At 40.9% G+C, this 27048-nt stretch overlaps 2 protein-coding genes across 22 annotated transcripts in view; one reads left to right on the top strand and one right to left on the bottom strand.

The window, feature by feature from the left end:
- The window catches only part of COLEC10 (collectin subfamily member 10), a 484235-nt gene that overhangs the window by 149759 nt on the left and 307428 nt on the right, over positions 1-27048 (bottom strand). For 6 of the 21 annotated variants that reach the window (XR_014058044.1, XR_014058041.1, XR_014058043.1 and 3 more), the window contains one exon: positions 20997-22299. The exons of 3 other annotated variants lie outside the window; for them this stretch is intronic. Coding sequence is in view for 4 of the 18 variants with exons in the window: in XM_081505278.1 (XP_081361404.1) it covers positions 12881-12891 (11 nt within the window). In the remaining 14 variants the exon portion in view is untranslated. Of the gene's footprint in view, positions 1-12880; positions 13037-20996; positions 22300-27048 lie in introns of those variants that run through there. 12 more of the 21 variants (XM_081505285.1, XM_081505292.1, XM_081505294.1 and 9 more) reach the window with 3 other exon arrangements.
- TNFRSF11B (TNF receptor superfamily member 11b) overlaps positions 14391-27048 on the top strand; it is a 28264-nt gene continuing 15606 nt past the window's right edge. Inside the window, exon 1 of the mRNA XM_081505277.1 lies at positions 14391-14571. Within this exon, the coding sequence (XP_081361403.1) occupies positions 14542-14571 (30 nt within the window). The 5' untranslated portion in view covers positions 14391-14541. The remainder of the gene's footprint in view (positions 14572-27048) is intronic.

Here is a 27048-nt window from a genome sequence, read left to right as displayed (position 1 = left end):
AGGGGATCTTCCCAACCCAGGGATCAAACCCAGGTCTCCTGAATTGCAGGCAGATTCTTTTTTTTTTTTTGAAATGGAGGTTAATTACTTTACAATATTGCAGTGGTTTTTGCCATACTGTCTTTATGTCTTCTGGCCTCCTATGCCACTTCTTTTCTGTAATTTTTTTAAAGCATGTGTAACAGTATAGGCCAAACTCTGATTAAGAGACGAAGTGATAAACTCCCAGAAGGCAAGGAAGACACCCGGACATCCACTTTCAGTAGGCTTCCCTCCACCCCTCCCCAATTTGACTGCCACGGATGCTGGGAGGTTTTCTGCTTTAAATATCCAGTTTATACTTTTAAATGGGTGATAACTGTAGCATGAACAGTTTTTGAAACTATAAAATCTCTCCATTCAACAGCCTAGACAGCCTTGTCCACACAGCACCTGTTACAATCACTCTAAAGTAACATATCCGTGAATTTGATGACAGAGGTGCTGATGTTTGTGGAGAGCTTACTGCTTGCCAGGCATTGTTCTTACATATATATCCCTATTTACTACTCAAAACACTCCTAAAAAATGAATACTATTATAGCTTCTCCACTGTATAGATGAAAGAAGTGAGACTCAGAGAAATGGAAGGACACAGAGCAAGGCAGCAAAGATTCAGATGCAAAGAGTTCAGCCTCAGAACCATAGCTACACTCTGCTCTATTGCTTTTCATCTAAAATGATTACTTTGGCTACTAAGCTGATCTTTATTTTATGCGATTCAGGAGACACAGCAGACTTGAGTTTCACCCCAGAGTCGGGAAGATCCCCTGGAGGAGGAAATGGCAACCCACTCCATTATTCTTGCATGAAAAATCTCATGGACAGAGGAATCTGATGGGCTACAGTCCATGGGGTCACAAAGAGTAGGACACGACTGAGCAACTGAGCCCACATGCGTGTGCGCGTGTACACACACACACACCCACGCACGCACTCACACACCCCTAGACCTTATCTTGCTTGAGTTTAAAGGAAAAGCCACAAAAACCCCCTCTTCTACACTTCCCACTGTGCCTGCCCCTTGGGACTTCTGCTTTTCTGTTCCTTTCATCTCCCCAACATCTAACAACCACTGAAGAAGCAGCAGGGCTTCCTTCAAATGTAAACTGTGGTAAGTACCAGGTTGTTTGGAGCCCAGGGAGCTACTGAATCAGTCACTGTTCCCTGCTCCCACTAACAAATCTCTCTTTGAGATCCTCCAATGACTCAATCACACAGCCCACACCTGCCAAGCAGAATCAGCTGCCCTGAGATCTAAGCTGAGCTGCCAGTACACAGCGTCAGAGGTCAAGCCCATTTATAGACTCGGTCAGGACAGTGATGCACTAGTGAGGAGAAAACAAGCTTCATTTATGTAATATTGAAAATTCAGGATGGGTAACCTAGACGAGAACCCAGGAAACATAAATATTGAAACATAACAGACAAATGATGATACAACAATATTATTACTAACCGAGGTACAAACATCTCTTTAAAACGGAGCCGCAAAATGTTTCATCATATTCCAAATTGGTTTCCCTCCTGGAGTCACAGGCTATGAACCTTCTGAAACTGAATGCAAAATTCATGTGTTTGCACATTTTTTTTTTTTTTGGTCTGGAAGACCTCTCATGAATTTGAAAGCCCCAGCCATGAGGCTTCTCCTGCCAAGAAGGCTTTCTCCTGCTGCACAGTGAGTAGAGTTGGATCCACTGAGTCATGATGTGTGTTATTGTTGTTGTTGTTTAGTTGCTAAGTCATGTCTGACTCTTTGCAACCTGATAGACTACAGCACATCAGGCTTCCCTGTCCTTCATCATCTCCCTGAGTTTGCTCACACTCATGTCCATTGAGTTGGTGATGCCATCCAGTCATCTTATCCTCTGTCCCCTCCTTCACCTTTTGCCCTCAATGTTTCCCAGCATCAGGGTCTTTTCCAATGAGTCATTTCTTCGTATCAGCTGGCCAAAGTATTGGAGCTTCAGCTTCAGCATCAGTTCTTCCAATGAATATTCAGGGTTGATTTCCTTTAGCATTGACTGATTTGATCCTGCTGTCCAAGGGACTCTCAAGAGTCTTCAACAGCACCACAATTCAAAAGCATCAATTTTTTGGCACTCAGCCTTCTTTATGGTCCCGCTCCGACATCCGTATATGACTACTGGAAAAACCATAGCTTTGACTATACGGACCTTTGTCGGCAAAGTGATGTCTTTGTGTCTAGGGCCAACTTTTGGTTCCACTGTTAACACAAGTACCTGCGCCTCACGCATAGTTAGGCCAAACAAATTGAAATGTCAGAGTTTGGTGCAGAAAAAGATTTATTGAAGGGCCATGTAAGAAGATAGGTGGCTCATGCCCTAAAACCCCCTGAGCTCTCTGAAGGGTTTCAGCAAAGCACTTTTAAAAGCCAGGTGGCAGGGAAGAAGAGGGGTCTATAGGGCCAGCTGGTGCACAATTCTCTGACTGGCTGATGGTGAGGTAAAAGTGGTGTCACAGGGGTTAAACTTAGTCTTTAGGCTCCATGAGGGCTGAGGCTATGTGCTCATGGTCATCAAGAAGTTAACATCTTCCATTTGGTTGGGGGTGGGGTGGGATTTCACATCTGCAAAACAACTCAGGAAACATGCATCAAATATTACCATCTGTTATCTAGGTATTTCAGAGAAGAGTTAAAACAGAGGATAAGGGGGGAGGCCTGTCTCCTCCCCACCCCTCCCGCTGCCCCTTCTCTGCCGGTCTCGCTCGGGCTTCACGGGTCCTTTTGATTTGGAACACCACAGTTCAAAATCCTTTCTAATGTCCTAATTTACAAGAGCAAGTGTGTCTTTGCCTCTACCGGAACTCCTCCCAACAGAAGCAACATGTATTTTAAGAGAAAAATAAACCGTAACAGTTAATGTCCTTCTTGCACGTGTGCTCAGCTGCTTCAGTCGTGTCTGACTCTGTGTGACCCCATGGACTGTAGCCTGCCAGCCTCCTCTGTGCATGGAGTTCTCCAGGCAAGAATACTGGACTGGGTTGCCATGCCCTTCTTACTAGGACCCAAAAGGTAACCTTGACTGTTCTCAGGTTCTACTGACTACATAATTCTTATTGACTACCATGTGGTACCTACAGAAATATGAACCTTCGAAGGCCATTTCACTTCACATACAGGAGGAGGAGGAGGAACTATAGTGACAGAATTTGTAAATAAAACTATTTTTCATTTATACATGTTTACATTCCTCCAGAGTCATATCCTATCCTCTCTCTCCTATTATTGTCTAAGCTATTCCCCATACACAGCTCTTTCTCTGCCACTCCCTTGTTCTGAATTCCTGCGTGTCTGAAATTTATTGTAGAATATTTTGGCACTGCATGTATATAATGTGTTATATACACATTAGTCATGTTAATCTACCCTGCGCATGTAGGCAGGTGACTTAACCAGGACTCCCACTTACTAGAAAGTGAATTAGCATTTCAACAGAAGGTCCACATTCCAGGAATTCAGCTCTGTCCATTTTCCAGCAATACCCCAAACTTCTTACTCTGCATAATGGTGGTAAAATGGGCTCTCATTGCTGAAATTATGGGTATTTAATCAGGGCATTGGCTGAAGCATGCATTCTCAGTGGGAGACATATGTTCCACAAGTGGCAAAATTTACTTGGTGGGGAAAGGGTAAAAAAAAAAAGGCCAGAAATATTGCAAGGGATTCATGTTCTTCCAAAGCACAACCTCACCTGAAAACATCCTATGCCTTAGTATTTAATTTCTCTCCTTAAATTAAGCTATATCAACTTAACAATTTCTCCTTTGGAATAATAATGAAAAATATGTGGAGAAACATCTGACTAAAATATTTTAACACCCTCTGTCTAGTCAAGGCTATGGTTTTTCCAGTGGTCATGTATGGATGTGAGAGCTGGACTATAAAGAAAGCTGAGTGCCGAAGAATTGATGCTTTTGAGCTAATGGTGTTGGAGAAGACTCTTGAGAGTCCCTTGGACTGCAAGGAGATCCAACCACTCCATCCTAAAGGAGATCAGTCCTGGGTGTTCATTGGAAGGACTGATGTTGAAGCTGAAACTCCAATACTTTGGCCACCTGATGCGAAGAGCTGACTCACTGGAAAAGACCCCAATGCTGGGAAGGATTGAGGGCAGGAGGAGAAGGGGATGACAGAGGATGAGATGGCTGGATGGCATCATCGACTCGATGGACATGTGTTTGGGTGGACTCAGGGAGTTAGTGATGGACAGGGAGGCCTGGCGTGCTGCGATTCATGGGGTCACAAAGAGTCGGACACGACTGAGCGACTGAACTGAACTGAATAGACCTTCGTAGGAATACAGAATGTAGCCAATTCTTTGTCCTTTATTTTTAGGATCACTGAGTACCTTAAGCACTGACCTTGTCATATGTGACCTTTATTATGCTGAGTTATAGTTCTTCTATGGGGATTCATAGGTGGCACAGTGGTAAAGAATCTGCCTGCCAATGCAGGAAATGCAAGAGAGGAGAGTTTGATCCCTGGGTAGGGAAGATCCCCTAGAGAAGGAAATGGCATCCCACTCTAGTATTCTTGCCTGGAAAATCCCATGGACAGAGGAGCCTGGTGGGTTACAGTCCATGGGTCGCCTAGAGTTGGATATGAATGAAGCAAGCACGCATGCACATTCCTTCTATACCTAAGATACCAAGAGTTCTTATTATGAAAGGATGTTGAATTTTGTCAAACTTTTTTTCTGCATCTATTGAAATGATCATATAATTTTTATCCCTCTCACTCTGTTTATGCCCTGTATCATATTTATTGACTTGCATATGTTGAACCATCCTTCCAACCCAGAGATAAATCCCAGCTAATCATGTTGGATCCTTTTAATGTGCTGTTGAATTTTGTCTGCTAGTATTTTGTTGAGGATTTTTTGCATTTGTATTCATCAGGGATATTGGCCAGTAATTTTCTTTTCCTGTAATGTTGTCTGGCGTTGATTTCAGGGTAATACTAGCCTCATAAAAAGAGTTTCAAAGTGCTCCTTTCTCTTCAAATTTTTGGATGAGTTTAAGAAGGGCTAGTATTAATTTTTCTTTAAATATTTGGCAGAATTCACCTGTGAAACCATCTGGTCCTAGGCTGTTATCTGTTGGGAGATTTTTGATACTGATTTAATCTTCTTCCTGGTAACTGGTCTGTTCAGATTTTCCATTTTCCTAACTTTAGTCTTGAGGGGTTGTGTTTCTAAGATTTTTCATTCCTTCAAGTTCGTCCAGTTTGTTGGCATAAATTGTTCATAGTAGCCTCTTGTGATCATTTGTATTTCTTTTGTATCAGTTGTTATCCTCAAGAGTGAAAGGTTAAAAGTCTTTCCTCTAAGATCAGAAACAAGACAAGGATGCCCATGCTCATCACTTCTATCCGACTTAGTACCAAAAGTGCTAGCCATAATTAGGCAACAAACATAACTAAAAGGGATTCAAACTGGAAAGGAAGAAGTATAAAGTGATCTTTGCTTGCAGATGGCATGATATAATATACAGAAAACCCTAAAGACTCCACCAAATAGCTGTTAGAACTAATGAATAAATTCAGTAAAACTGAAGGATACAGAATCAGCACACAAAATCAGTGGCATCTTTATATACTAACAATGAACTCTCTGAAATAGAAATTAAGAAGGAAATTGCTTTTACAATAGCATCAAAAACAACAAAATATTTAGAAGTAAAATATTTTCAGTATCAACGCCCTAAATTTGATCCCTGAATTATAATCTACCTCTGATGTTAAGAATACTTGTTTGCCTGATGGAGGCATTGTTGTTACATCTTGTCACTGGCCCCTGCATGGTCTAGCCCTGTCCATCAATCTGGGCACATATGGTTTAAATCTCTCTTGGCTTTAGCCCAGTGACATTTCTCATCTGGGTCACCACACTTGCTCTTTGCTCTACCTGGAAGACTTTGACCCCTCCCCTCAACTCCCAGAATACACAATGTGCTCATCATCCCATCGTCTGATCAGGAGTTATACATCCTGAGAAAACCACAATTCAAAGAGACACATGTACTCCAATGATCTCTGCAGCACTATTTACAATAGCCAGGACATGGAAGCAAACCAGATGTACATCAACAGGTGGATAGATAAAGAAGATGTAGTACATATATACAACGGACTATTACTCAGCTATAAAAGGAATGAGTTTGAGTCAGTTCCAATGAGGTGGGTGAACCTAGAGCTATTATACATAGTGAAGTAAGTCAGAAGGAGAAAAACAATTATCATATATTAATGCATATATATATGGAATCTAGAAAAATGATGCTGATGAACCTATCTGCAGGGAAGGAATGGTGACACAGATATAGAGAATGGACGTGTGGAAACAGTGGGGGAAGGAGAGGGTAGGACAAATTGAGAAAGTAGCATTGACATATACACTCTGTCATGTGTAACTAAAATAGACAAGTAGTGAGAGGCTGCTATATAACACAGGGAGCCCAGCCTGGCATCTTGCGATGACCTGGAGAGGTGGGATGGGAGTGGGCAGGCAGGCTCAAAAAGGAGGGATGCTTCCCAGGTAGCACCAGTTGTAAAGAACATGCCTGCCAATGCAGGTAGACATAAAGAGATGTGGGTTCAATCTTTTGGTCTGGAAGATCCCCTGGAGGAGGGCAAGGCCATCCATTCCAGTATTCTTCCCTGATGAATCCTATGGACAGAGGAGGTGGGCTGGCTACAGTCCATGGGGTTGCAAAGAGTCGGGCATGACTGAACAGACTCAGCATGCATATGCATGCTTTTATATATATATATATATATATATATATATATAATTATGATTCATTCACATTGTACAGCAGAAACCAGCATATGGTAAAGCAATGATTTCCAATTAAAAAATAAATGAATAAAAGAAGTTGCTTCTTTAAAGAGCTTTTCCTCAAGAAACTCAGCTAATGTAGCCCCTTTCCAGGCAAGCGCCATTATGCTAACTTGTATTATGGACTTCAACCCTCTTATCACTTTCTGAAACCGGCTTATCACATTCAAAGAGTTTATTTCCCAGTTTATTTCACTACTCTCTCTCCCCAACCTGACTGAAAGCTTCAGAAGTGTGGTTAACTATTTCTGTCTATATTGGGGGTACAGCATCTGGTACCCACTAGGTATTAAATACTTTATCACTTATTTGTTAAATAAATAAATGATAAAGTACTTTATTTGTACTGAAACTTGTTACATTAATAGTGTCCCTTCAGCTGGATATTAAACAACTTAATTTCCCTCTTTAGCTTAACAGTCACTTAAAGATATTCCTTTAGGCTAAGCCTTTTCTAGGTAAACTCTCCTTTCAGGAAGCAATTCTCTCTTGCAGGTTAGTTTCTCTGAAAATTATTACATCAAAATCTTTGTTTATAAAAGTTTGTTTTAGTTAAAGGAGGGGACTTTCCCAGGCAGAAGCACCTAATTGACTACTAAGAAAATAGTTCTAAGGATTCTTATCTTATTTTCATTTGCCAGGTGCAAACAAAATGCATGGGGGGTTGGGAGAGGGGGAGAATCTTTGAACTGACACTAGAGATGACCAAATTTCTTGAAGGACCTTAGAAGAGCAAACTGTGTAGGCATGCTGTATTTTCTAACATTCTTTTGATAGGAAGATATCACATGTATTTGTTCAGAAGCCTTCAGGTGAGTGGTTGTTTGGATGTACATCCCCGTTTAATTAGGAAACCCATTTCGTAGGCCGGAGTAGACACTAGATGGTATCTAGGTTTCAGGAAACCCTGGGTGAAGTAACTGGAAGTATTGGCACACAGGTATGTCTCTTCCTCTAGCTGCAAAGGAATAACAGACACCATATTTTGGTCTACTGAAATGCCTTTTTCTTTTCCCCCAACTTCCCCACTGAGAGTTACCATAAATTGGGCACCATCCTTGACAATAATTTCAAAGAGAAAATTGTGATGGGTGTCGCATGTGCAGAAAGGCTTGACTTATGTTTTTCTTTGTTTAAGAGGCAGGGTATGCTATGCTATGTAACGTAATTCAGCTCATCTATTAAGAACTTTTTCAAAAACTCATTTATTTTGCTGCACCAGGGCTTAGTTGCAGCATATGAGACTTTTAGTTTCAATATGTGAACTCTTAGTTGTGGCATGTGGGATCTAGTTCCCTGACCAGGGATCGAACCCAGGGCCCCTGCATTGGGAGCACGGAGACTTAGCCACTGGACCACCAGGGAATTCCCTCTATTATGAACCTTTATCAAAGAATGGACAAAATTTTCCCCTGATAGTATCTTGCCAACCTCATTCAGTCAGGGAAACCAGAATCTGCAATCAGGTGATGTGTTTCAGAAGGAAATACAGACATAAAGTGAAACTGCCTGAACTACGGAAGTTATTTTCTTAACTTGAGTAGGAGAAAGAGAATTCAGAAAAGGAGGCAAAAAGAAATTTGAGGGTAAGAAAAAAATATGACTTTACAGTTCTATATTCATGACATTTATCGAGCACTCTAGCAAGTACTGCAAAAGTCTAAATTCCCTTGAAAATTAAGCATGAGCTTATACACTCTAAAGGAGAAGGAAACGGCAACCCACTCCAGTGTTCTTGCCTGGAGAATCCCAGGGACAGGGGAGCCTGGTGGGCTGCCGTCTATGGGGTCGCACAGAGTCGGACACAACTGAAGCAACTTAGCAGCAGTATACACTCTAAAAGAGGGGAATAGAAATATGCTGCTATGCATTGAACTGTGTTCCCCCTTAAATTCATATCTTGAACTCCTAACACTCAATGCAACTCTATTTGGAGATAGGGCTTCTAGGAGGGAAACAAGTTTAAACTAGGTCATAAAGGTGGAATCTATAGAACTGCTAACCTCATAAAAATAGGAAGAGAGACTTCTCTCCCTCTGAACACACACAGAGAAGAGGTCGTGCTTGCACACAGCGAGATGCTGATCACCTGAAAGCCAGAAAAAAAGGTCTCACCAAAATCTCAAACTCAAACTCAATCTCAATCTCAAACTCACCTCAACCTCAATCTCAAACTTTCAGTCTCCAAAACTGTGAGAAGTAAATGTCTACTGTTAAAGCCACCCAGTCTACGGTATTTTGATAGGGCAGCCCGAGCTGACTAAGACAAATTTCCCACCTTGCACTTCTCTTGGAGGGCTAGCAGAAGTTGCTGAGCCATGAATCATAAATGAGGTAGCTTTCTTTATAGAGCTTGAAAGACCAGACTTCCCACTTAAAGTGCTCCCTCCAATGCTACATGACATGTGTTATAGAAAGCAGTAGTCACTTATTTTAGGTACTCCTTCTTGCCCCAAACACACACAAAGTGGTGAGATTAATATTAAGGATTTGTTGTTGTTTAGTTGCTCAGTCGTGTCTGACTCTTTTGTGACCCCATGGACTGTAGGCTGCCAGGCAGAGTTCCCTGTCCATGGGAAACTCCAGTCAAGAATACTGGAGTGGGTTGCCATTCCCTTCTCCAGGGGACCTTTCAGATCGAGGGATCAAACCCACGTCTCTTGTGTCTCCTGCAATGGCAGGCAGATTCTTTACCATTAGCGCAACAACAGGATATCTTCGTAAATATGTGTTTTTACATGACCTGAACAATCATATAAAAATCATTGATAGTAGAAGCTTCTATAAATGGGCAGTGGAGGTCTGAAGCAAAATGGAAATTTACCCTCCATGGTATACGTATTAATACTATTTAAATTTTTACCACAGGCAGGCATTTAAAAAAGCTTAAACTTAATTAAGTTAATAAAAATACTTTTCAATTTATGCTGTGATTTTCTTAGTTTAAGAAGGCTTTCTCTTGTGCACTATGCTTGGACCTATGACCCTGAGGTTGGCAGGGTGAAGGTCAGAGAATTTCCACCCCACAGAAGCTATAATGATCATGTCACTCTCACGCTTAAACCTTCCAGTGCTTCCTATCAGTGTTTGGAGGAAGATTAGAATCAATTACACTTTGCAGCCTGACGACTGTCCACTCGCCTTTGCAGCCTCTTCCAGCCCAGGCAACATCTTGATCTCTGCCATACCCAGCTTCCTCTAGCTCCTGGAAATCACACCTCACTTCCTCTTACCTCAAGGTCTGCAGACACATTGTTCTCCCTGTCCAAGGGCTATCTTCTCACTGCTAGTTAACATACGTGAGATGTGGCTTACAATCATACTGGCCCAGTAGCTCCTATTGTTAAGTTACTTCTTTCCATGTACTTACCGATTTGAATATTTATATATTTGTGTGATTGATTCATACCAGCTTTCAATGAAAGGGTTATTTTAACAAATGACTGACAATGTTGGACTCATACTACTACTGAGTGGGAAACTGTAACTAGCCCTTATTGACTCCTGGTCTAATACTTTCAGATCTTTAAGAAATGGGTGACCTACTCAAGCAGAAAGTGCTTCAGCTATATATAACCTTGCCTTTTCTGGATGCTATTTTTTTAAACTTTTTATTTTGTATTACAGTATAGCCAATGAGCAATGTTAATGACAGTTTCAGGTGGACAGCAAAGGGACTCAGCCACACATATACAGGCATCCATTCTCCTCCAAACTCCTCTCCTATCCAGGCTGCTACATAACTTTGACCAGACTTCCCTTGTACACTATTTTTAAAGCAAGTACATACCCATTTTCACACAGAGCCTGTAACACCTTAAAACATTAATGTGCTGTGCTTAGCTGCTTCAGTTGTATCTGACTCTTTGCAACCCTATGGACTGTAGCCCTATGGGCTGTAGCCCTATGGACTGTAACCAGGCTTCTCTGTCCATGGAATTCTCCAGGCAAGAATACTAGAGTTGATTGTCATGGTTAGGAAGATCTCCTGGAGGAGGGCATGACAATCCAGTCCAGTAATAAAACATTAATAGCTAAAATTAATGTTTTGTCTAGAACATTAATAATTAAAATTGTGTTTGTTAATGAAGAAATGGGCAAACATCAATAAAATAAAATCAATAGGCTAACTACATATTTCTCCTCTTTCTGTTCCATCTCCTATGAAACCAGAAAAAGATTCAGTAACAGTGAAACAACAAGGAATGAGTTCTTCTTCTTCTACTAATAACCTTTCCCATACACAACCTCAGAACTTGTGTTTCCAGTTTCTATGTGTGGGAGCTTATGTATCAGATGTCCTAGGCATTCAATCAGTCTCTAGAGAACCCACTAGTTTGTCTTGTCTCCCAAAGGACCAAATCAATCCCTGTCCTGAGTTTCAGGCATTTCTGTTATAACGATGATTATAAATGGCCTCATATATCAGGTGCTTTGCTGCTGTGTTAAAGAGAGGAAGTGTTTTTCTCAAGGGGGTTCCCAATATTCAGACACCATTTCTTTAAGCCATACCAATGGCTGAAATGGAAGCAGGGACAGTCAGAAATGTGTGCAATGAAAATGTATTCAACGTGGGACCAAACAGAACAGTTCAGGAAAGAGAAGATGATGGCTATCTGATGAGGTGTCACCTACAGTCAGCATCGCACATTTCTGGTGACCAGAAACAGAAGGTCAAATTTACCAGACACTCTGTTTCATGTCACCCTTGGCCCCTGCCAATGAAGGATCTGTCATGGGAAGATGGATGCAGTCTGTCTGCCAAGCAAGTGTTCAGACATCACCCTGTGGATTTAGTTCTGAATCCCCGGGTCCCGTCCAGTCTAGACTTAAGATGGGCTCCAGCCTCCAAGTGTTTGGGGCCTGCTGCTCACTGTAGTGGGGCCCATGGGAAGAGCCAGGGGGACAGCCAGACTGCTCCAGGAATACAACAAATGACGTGACTGCAAACTCAGAGTGTCTGTTTCCTGTCAGTGGGTGATTAATAAACAGCCCATGGTCAGGTCACGAAAGGCACAGTCAATACACTGTCTACTCTGTGACTCTATAAAAATGGGGCCCTGGCTTTTCTCACGATGACAGCTAATTACACTTCTTCTCCTCCCTCCCCCAACATACACACACATACCAACCACCACCACCACCTCTATTACCATTATTTATCAAATAGTTATAGGGAGGCCAGATGTGGAGCTAAGCTAAAAGTTTCAAGAAATATCATAAGAAAATATATGATTCCTGCTCCCAGGAGCTTAGAGTCCAGACTCACCTAGCGCTTATATAAATGTCCCTAAGAGCACCTCAGATAAGTATAACAATAATAGCTAGACTTAGTGAACACTTATTACATGTTAAATAGTATGATGAGCATTTTACACATTTAGCTGATTTAATCCCTCTGAGGGTGGTATGATTTTTATTGTCACTATACCAATAAAGAAATCAAACAGAAACACAAATAGGTTAGTTAAAATGTGCCTGAGGTAATAGAACCAGAGTGCAGAAGATCTGGGGTTCAAGTCTAGGAGTCAGTCTGGCTCTAAAGCCTGGTATCTTATATGTACTCCCTGTGAACAATCATAGCTATAATTTAGTAAACATTTCCCATCCAGGCAATGTGCTAGGTTATCTTATATGCATTTACTTATTGACTGCTCATGGTTAGTGATTAATCTCATTTATGCATTACTAATCTAATTTATGCATTACTTTAAAAAATGCTTTCATTTGTCCCATGCCACATTTCTGTAATAACTGCTATTTTTAACTCATAGATGAGAGAGTCATAAACACTTTCCCAGGGTTAACACTGCAGGACTCAATCTTTGATCAGTTTTCTCCAGAGTTTAACTCCTACATGTGGCATTATACAACATTCAAGAAAAATGCCTTCAGGTAGTATCCCAGGTAGGCATTACCTCATAAAGATAATAATACAGCCATTTACTTAGTATTTTACAACTAACATTCAAATTTACCTGAGTCCCATGGTCAGTCTACGTGCTAGTAGCTCAGACTGTGGATGTCAACGCTGAAGTTCAGAAGCTGAGGGGCAGGGCTGGAGTTAAACCATTTGGTCCGTCCTCACTGACCTTTGTTCACTCACTAACTAGTTCACTTAAGAAACCATCATGCTGTGGAGAGAGAAAGCTGAGTAAGACACTCTGTCTTCTGTAATTCACAGTCAGAGCAGAAGAGTAGAATTTGTTCCCTCTAAATATTTTCTACTCTGTCTACAGATCCACTTTGACCTTCTGGTGGAAAGATGTTGGTTTGAAAGTGCAGATACTTTGATCCCTGCTGGTAATACTTGCCCCTAGGGGCCACTTTTTGTTGTGTGGGGATACTTTGAGCCAGAGAGAATCACCTTCATCTCCCTCTCCATGAACTCTGGTGAAAAGCAGAAACTGACCTTCTCAGGAGACAACTATTGAGCACTTGGCTCTAATGGGGAGGCTGGCTTTGCAGTGATTTTTTTTTTTTTTTTTTTCAGCCTCTGTAAGCAAAGAGTTCTGGTGGTAACCTAAGAACAAATCAGCAAACTGCAGGACCTCAGAAGGGGTCTACACTTTAGAAGTCATGTGGTCCAACTCGCACAAAAGCAGCTGGTGGGAGTGGATGGGGGAGCCAAGAACCCTTTAGGTGGAGCCAGCTTCCACGAAAAGCTTGGGGGCAATGGAAAGACTTGGAAGAGGCAACTTCAGAAGTTCAGTAGGTACCAATAACCTTTGGATGATGATGGTGTTGATAAAGACTATCAGTTCAGTTCAGTTCAGTTCAGTATAGCGAGGAATCCTACGGTGTTTTTCTTGCCCTTCAGCAAGAAGTTTGTCCTCTGCTGATTCTCTCTGGCTGGAACTACCCCAGGCAACAAAAAGTGAGTGGGAAAAGGCATCGGCTTTCGAACCAGACATAAGTTAGAGAAGTTTCTTCTCCATCTGTGCAACCTTGGATATTAATGACTGCAAACTCCCAGAAGAGCCTCCGAGCGCAGTGCGTGAATGAGAATACTTGTCACTGGGGATCTCAGAACCCCTGAGAAGTGGGTCAGACGAGAGTCGGGTGTAGTGTCTGGGACGCACTGCAGGCTGCGCCGAGATCTTGGCTGGATCCAACGCTCAGGGTGGAGGAGCCCAGCACAGCGACTGCCCAGCGTGCGCCCAGTCCTCCCACCACCGGTCGCGGCTGCCAGGAGGCCGGCCGCTGGCGGGAAGGGGCCAGGAAACCTCAGAGCCGCACGGAGACAGCAGCTGCCTTGTTCTGCAGCTTTTTTTTTTTCGCCTCCCAGGGGCCAGACATCCCCGCCCCAGACCCTACTCCCACCTCTCGTGCCACTTCTTTCCGCCCTGGCTCTGAAAGTGTTAACCCTGGAGCGTTTGGCACCTCCCCCTCCCGTCCGTCTCCCCGCCCCCCCCCCCCCCCCCCCGCCAGCCCCTCGCCCAACTCCCGCCCAGGGTTCCTAAAAAAGAAAGGTGCAAAGTTTGGTCCAGATAGGGAATGAATGATCAAAGCCAAGCCGATACTTCCTGTTGCCGGGACACTATATATAAAGTGATGAGTGCACTGGCGGCCGAGACGCACCGTAGCGCTCGCCCCGCAGCCGCCGCCTCCGAGCGCCTGAGGTTTCCCGGGGACCACAATGAACAAGTTGCTGTACTGCGCGCTCGTGGTAAGTTCCTGGCCCGGGACGCCGGCAGCGGTGCTCTGGGCGCCCGCGGAGGCTGCTCGCCTTCTGGTCTCCCGACCTGCCCGCGGGTTGACGGGGACAAAGCTCAACTTGCTCTTTTCCCAGGAGAGATCTGGGGTCAGGTTGGAACAGGAGACCTCTTTCGAGCTGATTGTGCTTCTCCTAGGGTGTCCCTTTACACTGAAAAGTTCCTGCTAGGTTTATGAAGAAGAGCTCTGGACCATTTTTATTGGAATGATTTTTTATCCATTTTATTTATTGGCTTTCTTCATCTCAGATGGCTCCATACCATCTTTGCTTAACTTGGGCATCCTTATTATTATTATTATTAGCGGTAATAATAGTATCAAAGTAATTTGGGAGATTATTCTTAATACTAAGAATAATAATTCTTAAAACTACTGTAATTAGAATAAAATTTGGATGCAGCGAATATGACATCATTAGGCTTATTTGCCACTTAAGCAAATATTGTAGGAAATTTTGAATAATTGGCACCAGAGAAAAGATCATACATACACACATATTTCTTATTGTGCAATTTAACATTTTAATAACATTTTATTATTAAAATGGGACATTTCAATTTCAATGTAATGTGGAAAATACTGGTGAGATAATGTTAATTAGGTTATAAAATAGATTTAAGTATTTGAGGTTCTGCACTCAATAGGGCTAAAAGTTATTTTAAATTTGGAAAAAGAAAGGAAATTTGGAAAAGAAAGGAATGTCTGTAATTTTTAGCTTCTTTTACTTAAATTTACATTTTGACCAATCAAGTTAACAAGATTTCTATGTAGATTATTCTATGACCAATGACTTATTTCCTTTATGTCACTAAAGTGTAGACTGCATTGAGATATGAATCAGATATTCATGAAAGGACAGGAAAATCCATATTTAAGCCACATATGTGTTTTGAAAGTTGCAATAACTGCTTGAATGTGAATATACAACCCACTAAGAGTGAATGAATGGAAGGCTAGGAAGTCCTCCAATTAGATCCTGGGATACACACACATTAATAAGTAAACAAATAGCAAAGTCACTAAAGGAAAAGTAGATTAATAAGAGGTCACACTTAAGTAAGCTAATCTTATGTATATATACTATGTATACATATATGTGTATATATGTATTTGTATATATGTGAGTGTATATTATATATATAATATAACTTCACTAATATGGATAACTTTTAAAAAAGTGAACCCTTATTTAAAAAGGACACATATAAAGAACTGCACAAATCATAAGAACCTAATTAAGTTTACCAAAGTGAATACTTGTAAGCCAGCACCCAGCTTAGACACTACCACATTACCAGCACCCCAGAAGCTTCCTGGGCTTCATCCCTATCACCACGACAGTCATGGCCAGAAGAATCAACATTCTGACTTATAATGCCATCCATGAGTAAATGAACTTTATGTACTTTTTGTGTCTGGCTGCTATCACTTAAGGTTATACTGTGAGATCATCTCCAGTATTGTATGTACAAATGCCCATCCATTTTCAGCGCTGTATAATATTCTATTGCATGGCTACACCACAAGTGACTTAATCATTCTAGGTTTTGGCTAGTATAAATAATTCTTCTATTAATATGGGGACACTTTTATTCTTCCTAGCCTTTTGTATGCTGTCAAAGATTTGATTAATAATAAACATATTATCAGTAACTTTTAAATTTCAGAATTTCCATTAAATAATATGTATACTTAATAATGGGCTTCCCTGGTGGCTCAGACGGTAAAGCATCTGCCTGCAATGTGAGAGACCCAGGTTCGATCCCTGGGTCAGGAAAATCCTCTGGAGAAGGAAATGGCAATCCATTCCAGTACTCTTGCCTGGAAAATCCCATGGACAGAGGAGCCTGGTATGCTACAGTCCATGGCGTCGCAAAGAGTCGGACATGACTGAGCAACTTCACTTTCACTTTTCACTGGTGGCTCAGATGGTAAAGAATCTGCGTGCAATGCAGGAGACCTGGTTTTGATCCCTGGGTCAGGAAGATCCCCTGGAGAAGGGAATGGCTACCTACTCACTCCAGTATTCTAAGTGTTCCAAAATAATAAGTAGACAAATGTTTTGATATCTTGTCTGTATAAGGATGTAGATATGTATGTAGATAATACTAACTGCAGATGTTACAGCATTACCAAAAGAGAAACCTTTTATTGTGTCTTGAACCTAGTAAATACTTTAAATAGGAATGCGTTCCCTCTCCCTCTGTAGCTTCTGAGATTGATTTTATTTTATAAATAATTGAGAAAAGATACTTTGTAGTTACACATGAAGGGTCCAGATGCCCTTTCATAAACACCAAGATGCTAAGTCACTTCAGTCGTGTTCGACTCTGTGCGACCCCATAGAAGGCGGCCCACCAGGCTCCGCCATCCCTGGGATTCTCCAAGCAAGAACACTGGAGTGGGTTGCCATTTCCTTCTCCAGTGCATGAAAGGGAAAAGTGAAAGTGAAGTCACTCAGTCGTGTCCGACTCTTAGCGACCCCATGGACTGCAGCCTACCAGGCTCCTCCGTCCATGGGATTTTCCAGGCAAGAGTACTGGAGTGGGGTGCCATTGCCTTCTCCGAAACACCAAGAGGTAGTGCTAAGAATTGGAAGCATTACAGCTATTTAGTCCTTTGTACCAGGCAGGCCACTGGATACTAGACATAGAATGGAAAACATAGACACCCTTTTTGTCCTCATGGACAGCACAGCAAAGTGGAGAAAGCAGATATTGGAATGTCTAATGAGAATAACAAAAGGGGAAGTATGAGGTGACTTGGGAATATAAAAGATCCTGCCTTCCAAGACCTTATAAAGGCAGCTGCTGTCCAGTGGTTATGAGTTTGGTTATTTGGGATCGAAATTCAAAATTCAAATACCAGTATTTTACTTGATAAAAGATGGTGGGCAATTTATATCTCTATTGTGTTTTAGTTTTCTATAAAATAGCGATAATAATATGCACACGTGCAAGATAGCCACACATAACATAGAGTTCCTATTCCACATTATCACTGGCTTCTAGTCGATATTCTAGACCCAACTGAATTATGTAAACCAAGTGCTGATGATGCTCAGAGATGGGGGAGACATGGCCACCAACTATTACCTTGCAGGAGCAATAGAATATTTATTATTCTCATTATACATTCCAAATGTTTCATATTTGGAGGTAAAATCAAGGCATCCTAAATTTAAGAAGTGGAGAAAGATAAAATTGTGAGGCAAACTAGGATTCTACATTCTTTTTGTGACAGCAGAGGATATGCTGGTAGGCAAGCACTGAGAGGGTGTGGTCATTAGGACTAATGCCATAGTCATGGGCTTTCTGAAACGCTCACTCATGTAGTTAGAGATCTGCTCTGCAAGGTGAGGTGGTTACATCACCAAGTCGTTTGTTTCATGGTTGCTGAAGGAGCCTCCTGATGCTTTGGGAACATCCAGGTCTAGTCTTAGATTTTCACTGGTGGCTGAAACTTCCCATCAAGGAGCTCCAGAACTAGCTACTGGCCATCTCAAAGCTAAGGTCTAAATTAATGTTAAGATCCTAGGACTTGGGGTGGGGGGTGGGGTGAAGCATTTGGAGGTAGTAAATTTTTTTTTCAGGACAACTGCCTGATACATTGGTCCTCCTTATGTTTATTTTGGTTTCCTTCCCATCCCCCAGTGGTCAAATGTATCTGTCTAGCCTTTTTGTTTGTTTGTTTAAGAGAATGATAACTCTAAAGTTTCTAGGAGAATCTAACATATACTCTGCAGCAGTCCTGTACTTCTGTCTCCAGAAACCTCTTTGGCCTCTATCACCCATGAAACCTCAGCACAATTCCTAATTTCAATCTGGCCTTTAACTTTACTTCTAATTCCTAATTTCAATCTTGCCTTTAATTTTACTTCTTAGGTTAAAACCACAGTTGTAGATTCCACTGGTCAGGGAAGAAGGCATTCTGTGACAGATGTTTTATCTACATAGTTTAGAAGGAGAGGTATTGCAGAGTCTCTCAAAGGGGCACTAAACACACTCAAATATTCTTGTCCTCCTATCCACTCACTTGCCAGCTGGGTCTTCCTCTAAGCAACCCTCAGCCCCCCTGCCTGCATGTTCCCTTTCCATGAAGGCTTTCTGTGAGAAGCATTACCTTCAGTATCTCGTTGACCAGAAGTACTTCATTCAACCTGAGTCTCTTCTTTGCAGCCCACGAAGAAAAGGATGATGAAGTATATTGCAGAGAAAGAGTATTTTATTTAAAAAAAAATTATGTTTACATTATTCAAAGTCTTGCCTAATGATGCCTGGCTGCCCCTGATGTTGTTACTGTGGAGCAGAGATGCCAACATTATCAGTGTATCTGTGTATCTTACCTTGTGGAGCAATAGTTCTCCATCAGATCAGACTTCTTCCATGCACTTATTAAATAAATCCTTTGTAACAACTCCCTGGCTCTCTTGAAATGAAATTGAGGGTGCTTATATTTTTACTTACATACAGAATTTTTTCAAATCAATATACTGGCATAACTATACTATGAAGGAGAAATAAAAAGACAGTGATTTATAATCGCACTAGGAGATTTAATGAAGTAATGATACATTAGCATCTTTATGTAGAACTGTATGAACAGACCATGAGAAACAGACGAGAGCACACGGGGTTCAAAACCATGATTGGTGTTGGCTTTGGGCTGTGATTTTTTTGAAATGGTGAACAAATCTCGCTAAAGTTTTAAACAAAATACAACCCTCTTTCAGGCTTCCCAGATAGCACTAGTGGTAAAGAACCCACCTGCCAATGCAGGAGACTAAGAGACACGGGTTCAATCCTTGGGTTGGGAAGATCCCCTGGAGGAGGGCATGGCAACCCACTCTAGTATTCTTACCTGGAGAATTTCCATGGATAGAGCAGCCTGGCAAAGAGTCGTACATGGCTGAAGCGACTTAGCATGCATGCGTGCACAAGCCTCTATCAAATTTTATGTTGTTAAATTCCTTGAAAATTCAATATGCATAAAAATCTTACAACACACACACATAGGTCTACATATGTGTGTGTGTGTATACATATATATGTATGTGTGTGTGTGTGTGTGTGTGTGTGTGTGTGTGCGCTCAGTCACTCAGTTGTGTGCGACCCCATGGACTTTAGCCCACCAGGCTCCTCTGTCCATGGAATTTTCCAGGCAAGAGTACTGGAGTGGGTTGCCATTTCATACTTCAGAGGATCTTCTCGACCCAGGGATCAAATCTATGCCTCTTGCTTCTCCTGCATTGACAGGTGGACTCTTTACCACTGTGCCACCTGGGAAGCCCATATGTGTGCATATATATACATGTGTGTTTATATTATATACACATGTGTGTATATATACATGTGTTTGTGTATATATATACATGGAGTTTGAATCCAGGCTCATATAATGAAAAATATTTTTTTTTTTTGCTTAGATCACTTATACCATCATCAGTAGGACATTTGAAAGTGTGTGTGGGATTTCCCTGGTGGTCTGGTGGTAAAGACTCTGTGCTTCCAACACAGGGATTGAAAGTTCAGTCCCTGATCGGGGAACTAAGATCCCATATGCCACATGGCACAGCCAAGAACAAGAAAGTGCATGGAACATGGGATTATTCTTGGTCACTGGGGCATCTAGCAGCACACAGAAACTGTGACAAGAGAAAATCCCACACAAATTTCCAGAACTTCTAGGGGATAGCACGACCCCTGTGGTAAACAAAATATGAACTCTTTGCAAACAGAGATTTTTTTCCAATTCATATTTATAGCTTCCAGGTCTCCACAGTGCCTGACACTAAATGTGTGTTTGCTGAGTCAAAGGAGCTATGATGAGATTTGCTGGGGTGTTTGTATAATGTACCAGCAGTTTCCATGGATATTCCAACAGAATGTAGCTTACTGTCAGAGATTTCACATTCTCATGTCAGCTTTGATCTCTTTCAAAATATAAATATAATGCCCTACCCACCTGACCAGTATTTTTCCTACTTATTTTTGTCCATTTCTACTGTGAAGGGACAATACCTTCATGGAGGTCCATTCTTAAGAGAGCAACAACAATGAACCAGACTTATATACCAACCCTTGCAGGTGCTACCTAACCTTAGCTGAATCCCCTTTCTGACCTTCCCATCAATGTTCATTTTTTGGTTTGATAAATGTGATACATTTGTAAAATATCCCAATGGAGATGTCAAATAGGCATTTGGATTCAAAAAGTTCAGAGAAGCCTGGACTGGCGATCAGAAAATCTGGGTCATGAGCAGAGAATGGGTTTTGAAAGCCGTAGGAAAGGACGATTTCACAGGGCAAGAGAGGAGGGCAGGACACAGCCCCAGAGTGCATTTCTGATTCTGATAGGTTAAAAAAAATACACATATGAACGGTACTAGCATCCATGTTTAGAAAAGAAAACAAACATCAAAATAAAACTTCGCAACCCACAAGAGCAGGAACTAGTCAATCGGAAATCCTAGCAACATCTGTAAACTATCCATGCAAGAAGAAGGAGTGAGGTATAGCCAACTTGAAATACACATGGTATTTTTATGTGACATGTAATTAGTTTTAGGAACTCACTACCACAGAATATTTATTTTGGGGTAACTAGCATAGAAAGTCTAAAAAAAGAATTCTTTTAGACAGTTGTAAGGGATAAGAATAGTGTTACAACACATTAGGTAAGAAGCTGTGTGGTACCCACTCCCTCTCACATTTACCTGGCCTCGCTAAATGAATGTTCCAAAGGCCAGAACAGTCTACAGACACACTAAAATGGTTTCTTTCAACTACAAGGTGACATAACTTCCCAGGTGCTTGGGTAGTTTTTTTCAACCCCAGTTTCTCAGAAGCACCTGAATCAGCCAGACCATAAATGGATAGAGGATACAGGAGGAAATGCAATGTCATTTCTGGAGCCCTTCTAAAAAAGTAATGTGCTCCAAAAAGTTCTGATTTATTACTTTCTTATTGAGATTTTTTTTTTAAATCCACCTCTTTTTATCATAGTTTTAATACGGTGAAAAACATTAATTTCCTTGAAGCATCTTCTATAAAATTAAAAACAGTAGCCTTAGGATTCTTCACCTCCATTTAGTCTGTACCTTGGAAGCATTTTCTATAACAGCCTCTTAAATAATCAACTATAAAATAGGAAAATCAGTGTCAAGATGAATGTAGATTTAAAAGACAGTAATTCCTCTAAGCTTTGTGGCTGCCTTTGGTAAATTCAGTTTTCTTCTCTGGTCTTTGATCCCTAAATCTCTATTGCCATGTAACATTATTTTCTTGTTCAAAAACATATTTTATTCTTAGAAAATATGGATATCAAGGTCCTATTCTTAAATTCCCTCTGGCATCCATACCACCATCATCACTACCAACAAAATAATTTAGGAAGTCATCTGTGAGGTGTAATGATAGTAAGACCTCCACAACAGCAGTCAAGAAGCAAGAGATCGTATTCCTCAGTTTTGCCTTAGACTCTGAGGTCCAGTCTGTGACTTCATTTCTCTGGGTCTTACTTTGCTCACCTTTAAAATAGGTGTGTTGTACCAGATGATATCTGGAAGGGCTGCCATAATTTCACGCTTTTGGCTCATCCCCCTGGGCCTCTCATAATGTCTCATTTCAGAGCAAACCCGGCCCTGAACCATTGCCCGGTCTCTGCCAGTAGGCTGCAGGCACTGAAGCACAGTGGAAAAAAAAAGAAAAAAGAAAAATTTATGCTTTTGTCATTAAAAATAAATTAAAATAAATAAATTTAAATAAATTAAAATATTTTATTACATATTGATACTATCTAATATACCAGACATACAAAAATCAAATGGACTTAGTTATCTATGAAAAAAGCGTACTAAAGAAAATTTTTTAAAATCTACTTTGTTGCAATTGTCAAAGTTCCTTGTGCCCAACTGGTTTCATTGATAAGAAATTCTGTTTAAGTGAACGAGATCAAAAGAGGAAGCAGCTTTTTGAAATGTCACCTACTTTTAAGCAGTAAGACTTCTGTGTTTTAGAATCAGATTATTCTTTTAAGCTAAAAACTATTTTTTTTAATTCAGAAACAAGACCTTTTTGTCTTTAGCTAGCATAGAAGCCATTAATGTGCATATTTTCATATCCTACTTAGAAGCCATATTCCCTCAGGACTTACTAAAGAGATGTAATTATGGTCACTAGCAATCTCTTTAGCCTCTTTGAGCAGAGTTTTCTTTGAATTTGTATTCACAAGGAAGCATTTCACCTTCAGGTGAAATAAAAGTGTTAATGGGTAGGTTGGCATGACCATTAATACTGTGCTGGAATACTACATTGGGCTTCTCTGGTGGCTAGATGGTAAAGAATCTGCCTGGAATGGGGGAGACCTGGGTTTGATTCCTGGGTCGGGAAGATCCCCTGGAGAATGAATACTACATGGGCTGGGAGGCAGAATCCTCTGTTCCCACACTCTGTTTCCCGTCTCTTCTTTTAATATCCAGTAAAAGGGGGAAAAATCAACTAGATTCTGCTAAAATAATGGGTCAACTAGAAAGTATGAGTGATGTTTACTGAACAATGATGTAGCTATTCCTGCTGTTTGTAAGCCTTCTCCACTGTCCTGCCTTCCAGAAACATGGTAGGATTGTACCTTCAAGCTTTCTCTGGTGAGGAAGGAGGTAGATGTGATCGTTCTGGCAGATTTGTGAGTTTAAATGATACAAGTCACTTCTACATTAAAGCACCTCGTTGCCTGTATATGACTCCCAACATTTTTTTCTCTTTCTTTCCCAGCAAACCAACCTTGTTCTAGATATTAATTTTTATAAGGTCCTAGGTCCTGGACAGAGGACAATGCTAACAGCCTTCATTTTCATAAAAACCCTCTGATGCAGAGGCTGGAATCTGTTTTACAGGCAAGGAAACCAAGGTTCAGAGAAGTGAAGTAATTTTCCCTAAGGTGACCTAGCTGAGGAGGTTTTTTTTTTTTTTTTTTTTTTCTGTCTAATAGGAGCTGAAATCTAGCAGTGGAGTCCAGTGAAAAATACCCATAAAGCAGAGGAAATCCTCTGAGTTCCTTCAACCAAAATTCTTTTCTCTGCTAGAGATACAAACGTCCTGGGATGGGACTCAGAGTCATATCCTTGGGCAAAGTGATCCCAGTGGATTTTTTTAAATGCTTTTTTCACCTCCTCCTTCAGCTAGAGGAGGCCACTGCGTTTTTTGTTTCCTGATGAAATTAAATAGCTTCCTTACTGGACTTGAGTTCTAAGTCCAGACCCTTTAGGATAGAGAACATGAGGCAAACACTTTATAGTTTAGCTCCTTATTAGAAAGAGCAATCCTAGGGAAGCAGGGGTTAGCAAAAGAAGAATAAGCAAAAAAGGAAGACAAACAAATTCAAGGAGGTGCATGACTGAGAAGCTGCTGTTTTGTATAAAGTGCAACTGACTGCTCCGTCTCACAGGACCATCTTCTAGAGAAGTTGTGTGAACTACTGCATTTCAGGACAGAAGAGAGAGGAATTTATTCACCAAGATAAATGATATAAATGATAGATAGATAGATACATAGATATAGGATGAGGTGGCATGGATGGCTGTATGGACAGATGGACAAAATATAGATCTTACAGAATTTTACATTGTGTCATAGGTGATCACTTATATGCCTGTCTCCTTCCTAACACTGCAGGTCCCTAGCAAGAAGAGTCAATTGTTAAAGGCTTAGGTTCAGACAGGATTAGATTTGAATCCTATCTTGAATGTATACTAGCTCTGTGACTTTTGAGCAATCATTCAACTTCTCTGAGGCTCAGTTTCTTCATCTACAAAATGGGGATAATACTATCACCTCAGAGGTGACTGGAGGGGTGGATGACAAGTGAAGTATAGAGCTTACTATGTAATGATGTTATAATATACTATGCTATTATTATTTACCATATCATCCAGTACTGCCAATAGGAGGTTTCACATTGTTGTAGGCACGTGATAAACATCTACATGTTTAAGTCACATCCTGTTTTATTCTATTTCCATTTCTAGTTTCTTTTTCATTTCCTAACCACCATGGCTGTTCTTTTCAAATTTCTATCTCCAGATGCCCTTAACCATATATTGATTGGGCTTCAATCTAAATCATCACCAACCAGATTAATTCATAAGATGATGTGAACAAGGTATTATCTTCAATGAAAGGTAGAAATAAAATGGGACTTAATAATTGATGTTCAAAAATATCAACATACTAAAATGTATTGCCAATTCTGAGTCCAAAGTGCCAGAGTCTGAACTAGGGATGTCGCCCTTGTGCTTGTCTGGTGGGCTTGAATGGATATAATTATAGGGAAAATTGTAGCCAGCTCTGTTGTTGAGTTGAAATTTTCAAAATGGATGTTATATCCCAAATCTGGTGATTATGGCCCAGCAGGTAAAGAATCCGCCTGCAATGCAGGAGACATAGGAGACATGAATTCAATCTCTGGGTTGGGAAGATCCTATGGAGAATTAAACAGCAACCCACTCCAGTATTCTTTCCTGAAAACTCCCATGGACAGAGGAGCCTGATGGGCTACAGTCCAGGAGATTGCAAAGAGTCGGACACAATTGAGTGAACGACTAAACAAATAAGCAAAGAGAAGAAATATTAAGATCTGAGATTCAAAATGCGGGAGATGTCCACACATCTGCCTTGGAAAGTCTGACGTGTTTACTTGCATCATAAGTTCTTAGAGATTTTTCTCATTTATTTGTTAATCTAGCAAATGCTAATTATCTGTAAAACTCTGAAGCAGCAAAAGCATCAGAAGCAAATCTGTTCTGACAATTCTGGTAGATTCCAGACATACACAAGGTACTGCTAATTAATTCTAAAACCCTCCAAACAAACAACTAAAGGGAAAGTTCTTGAAGGGAACAAGAACAACAACAACGAAAAAGCATTTAAAGTTAAGTTTTACCTAGAGACAGTTCTTTAGCCCCAAGGGAAGCAAAGAGTGTAAAATCTGGCCTAGCGATTCATCTAATAAATCATAATTGTTCCTGTTTCCTTTCCCCTGTTTATGTAGCAAAAGCTGTTGACAGCACATCAGTTCCTAATAGATGAATAGATTTAATGCATTTGCTCTGCATCCTTACCTAGAGACCTCATCCTGGCTGTTGTGGAAATGATTAAGCAGTGGCAGACCCTCAGGTAGAGAACTGGCAGCAGCAGATAAACCTCTCAAATGAGCCACCTGCTTTTCCCACATTTACCTTCAAAATAGAAGCTAAATACAAACGGAATGATCCACGCAAAATGCCAAGCAAAATGAAAGATGCTTAAAAAAAAAATCCTTTAGGCAAATTTTGTCATCACTATCATTTTACAGATGAGAAAGTTACAGATTTTGTGCTTGTCCTTGAAAATGCATCCTTTACCTGGAGGCTCTGTATCTGTCTATAGAATCACCAGCAATCTTAATTATATATAGTAGGTATTCAAAATCTACTGGATTGAATAAAATTAAAATATATATTGAATACTTGCTGTGTATAAGACATCATGAAACAAGCAGTGAAAGTGTCAGTCACTCAATCATGTCCAACTCTTTGTGACCCCATGGACTGTAGCCTACCAGTCTCCTCTGCCCATGGGATTCTCCAGACAAGAATACTGGAGTGGGTAGCCATTCCCTTCTCTAGGGTACTTTCTGACCCAGGGATTGAATCCAGGTCTACTGCAATACAGACTGATTCTTTACCCTCTGAGCCACCAGGAAAGCCCATAAGACACTATGCATGCTGCTTGCTAAGTTGCTTCAGTCATGTCTGACTCTTTGCAACTGTAACCTGCCAGGCTCCTCTGTCCATGGGGTTCTCTAGGCAAGAATAATGCAGTGGTTGCTATGCCCTCCTCCAGGGAATCTTCCCAACCCAGGGGCTGAACCCACATCTCTTACAACTCCTGCATTGGCAGGCGGGTTCTTTACCACTAGCACCACCTGGGAAGCCTGTTAAGACACTATGCTAAACATTTAAGGTGTATGGAAACAAATCCTTTTCTGTCTGGGCCCTTTAAGCAAATCTGTGGAACTGCCTTTCGACCAAGTCAATGATACAAGTTGGGAAGATACTGGAACTGATTTTAAAAACGAGTCAGAGATGCTTTTTCTGGAGCGCCTTAAGAATAGGATAAATAACCGACTGTGGCACATTTTAGGTTTGTGACTTCCTACTGAACAAGAGACTTCAAAATGTCTCCAAAAATGAATCTGATTCAAAATGTTCCCTATTTCCCACCTCCTGTGTAATTAGCATATGTAGTCATGACTCATTCTTGTCTGGAATCTTACTCTTTACCAAGTTTATTTGTGTCCCTTTACTCAATTGAAAACAATTGTATAGGAATAGATGAAATAAGGATTATCTCTTTTTAGAGCTAAGATGATGGCCAAGGGTTATTAAGCTGGT

This window comes from Giraffa tippelskirchi, chromosome 6, assembly GCF_054371585.1.
Source record: "Giraffa tippelskirchi isolate mGirTip1 chromosome 6, T2T-mGirTip1v1.2.pri, whole genome shotgun sequence".
Lineage (NCBI taxonomy): Eukaryota > Metazoa > Chordata > Mammalia > Artiodactyla > Giraffidae > Giraffa > Giraffa tippelskirchi.
Note: the sequence above shows the minus strand (reverse complement) of the source record. Positions and strands in the feature narration are given on the sequence as shown.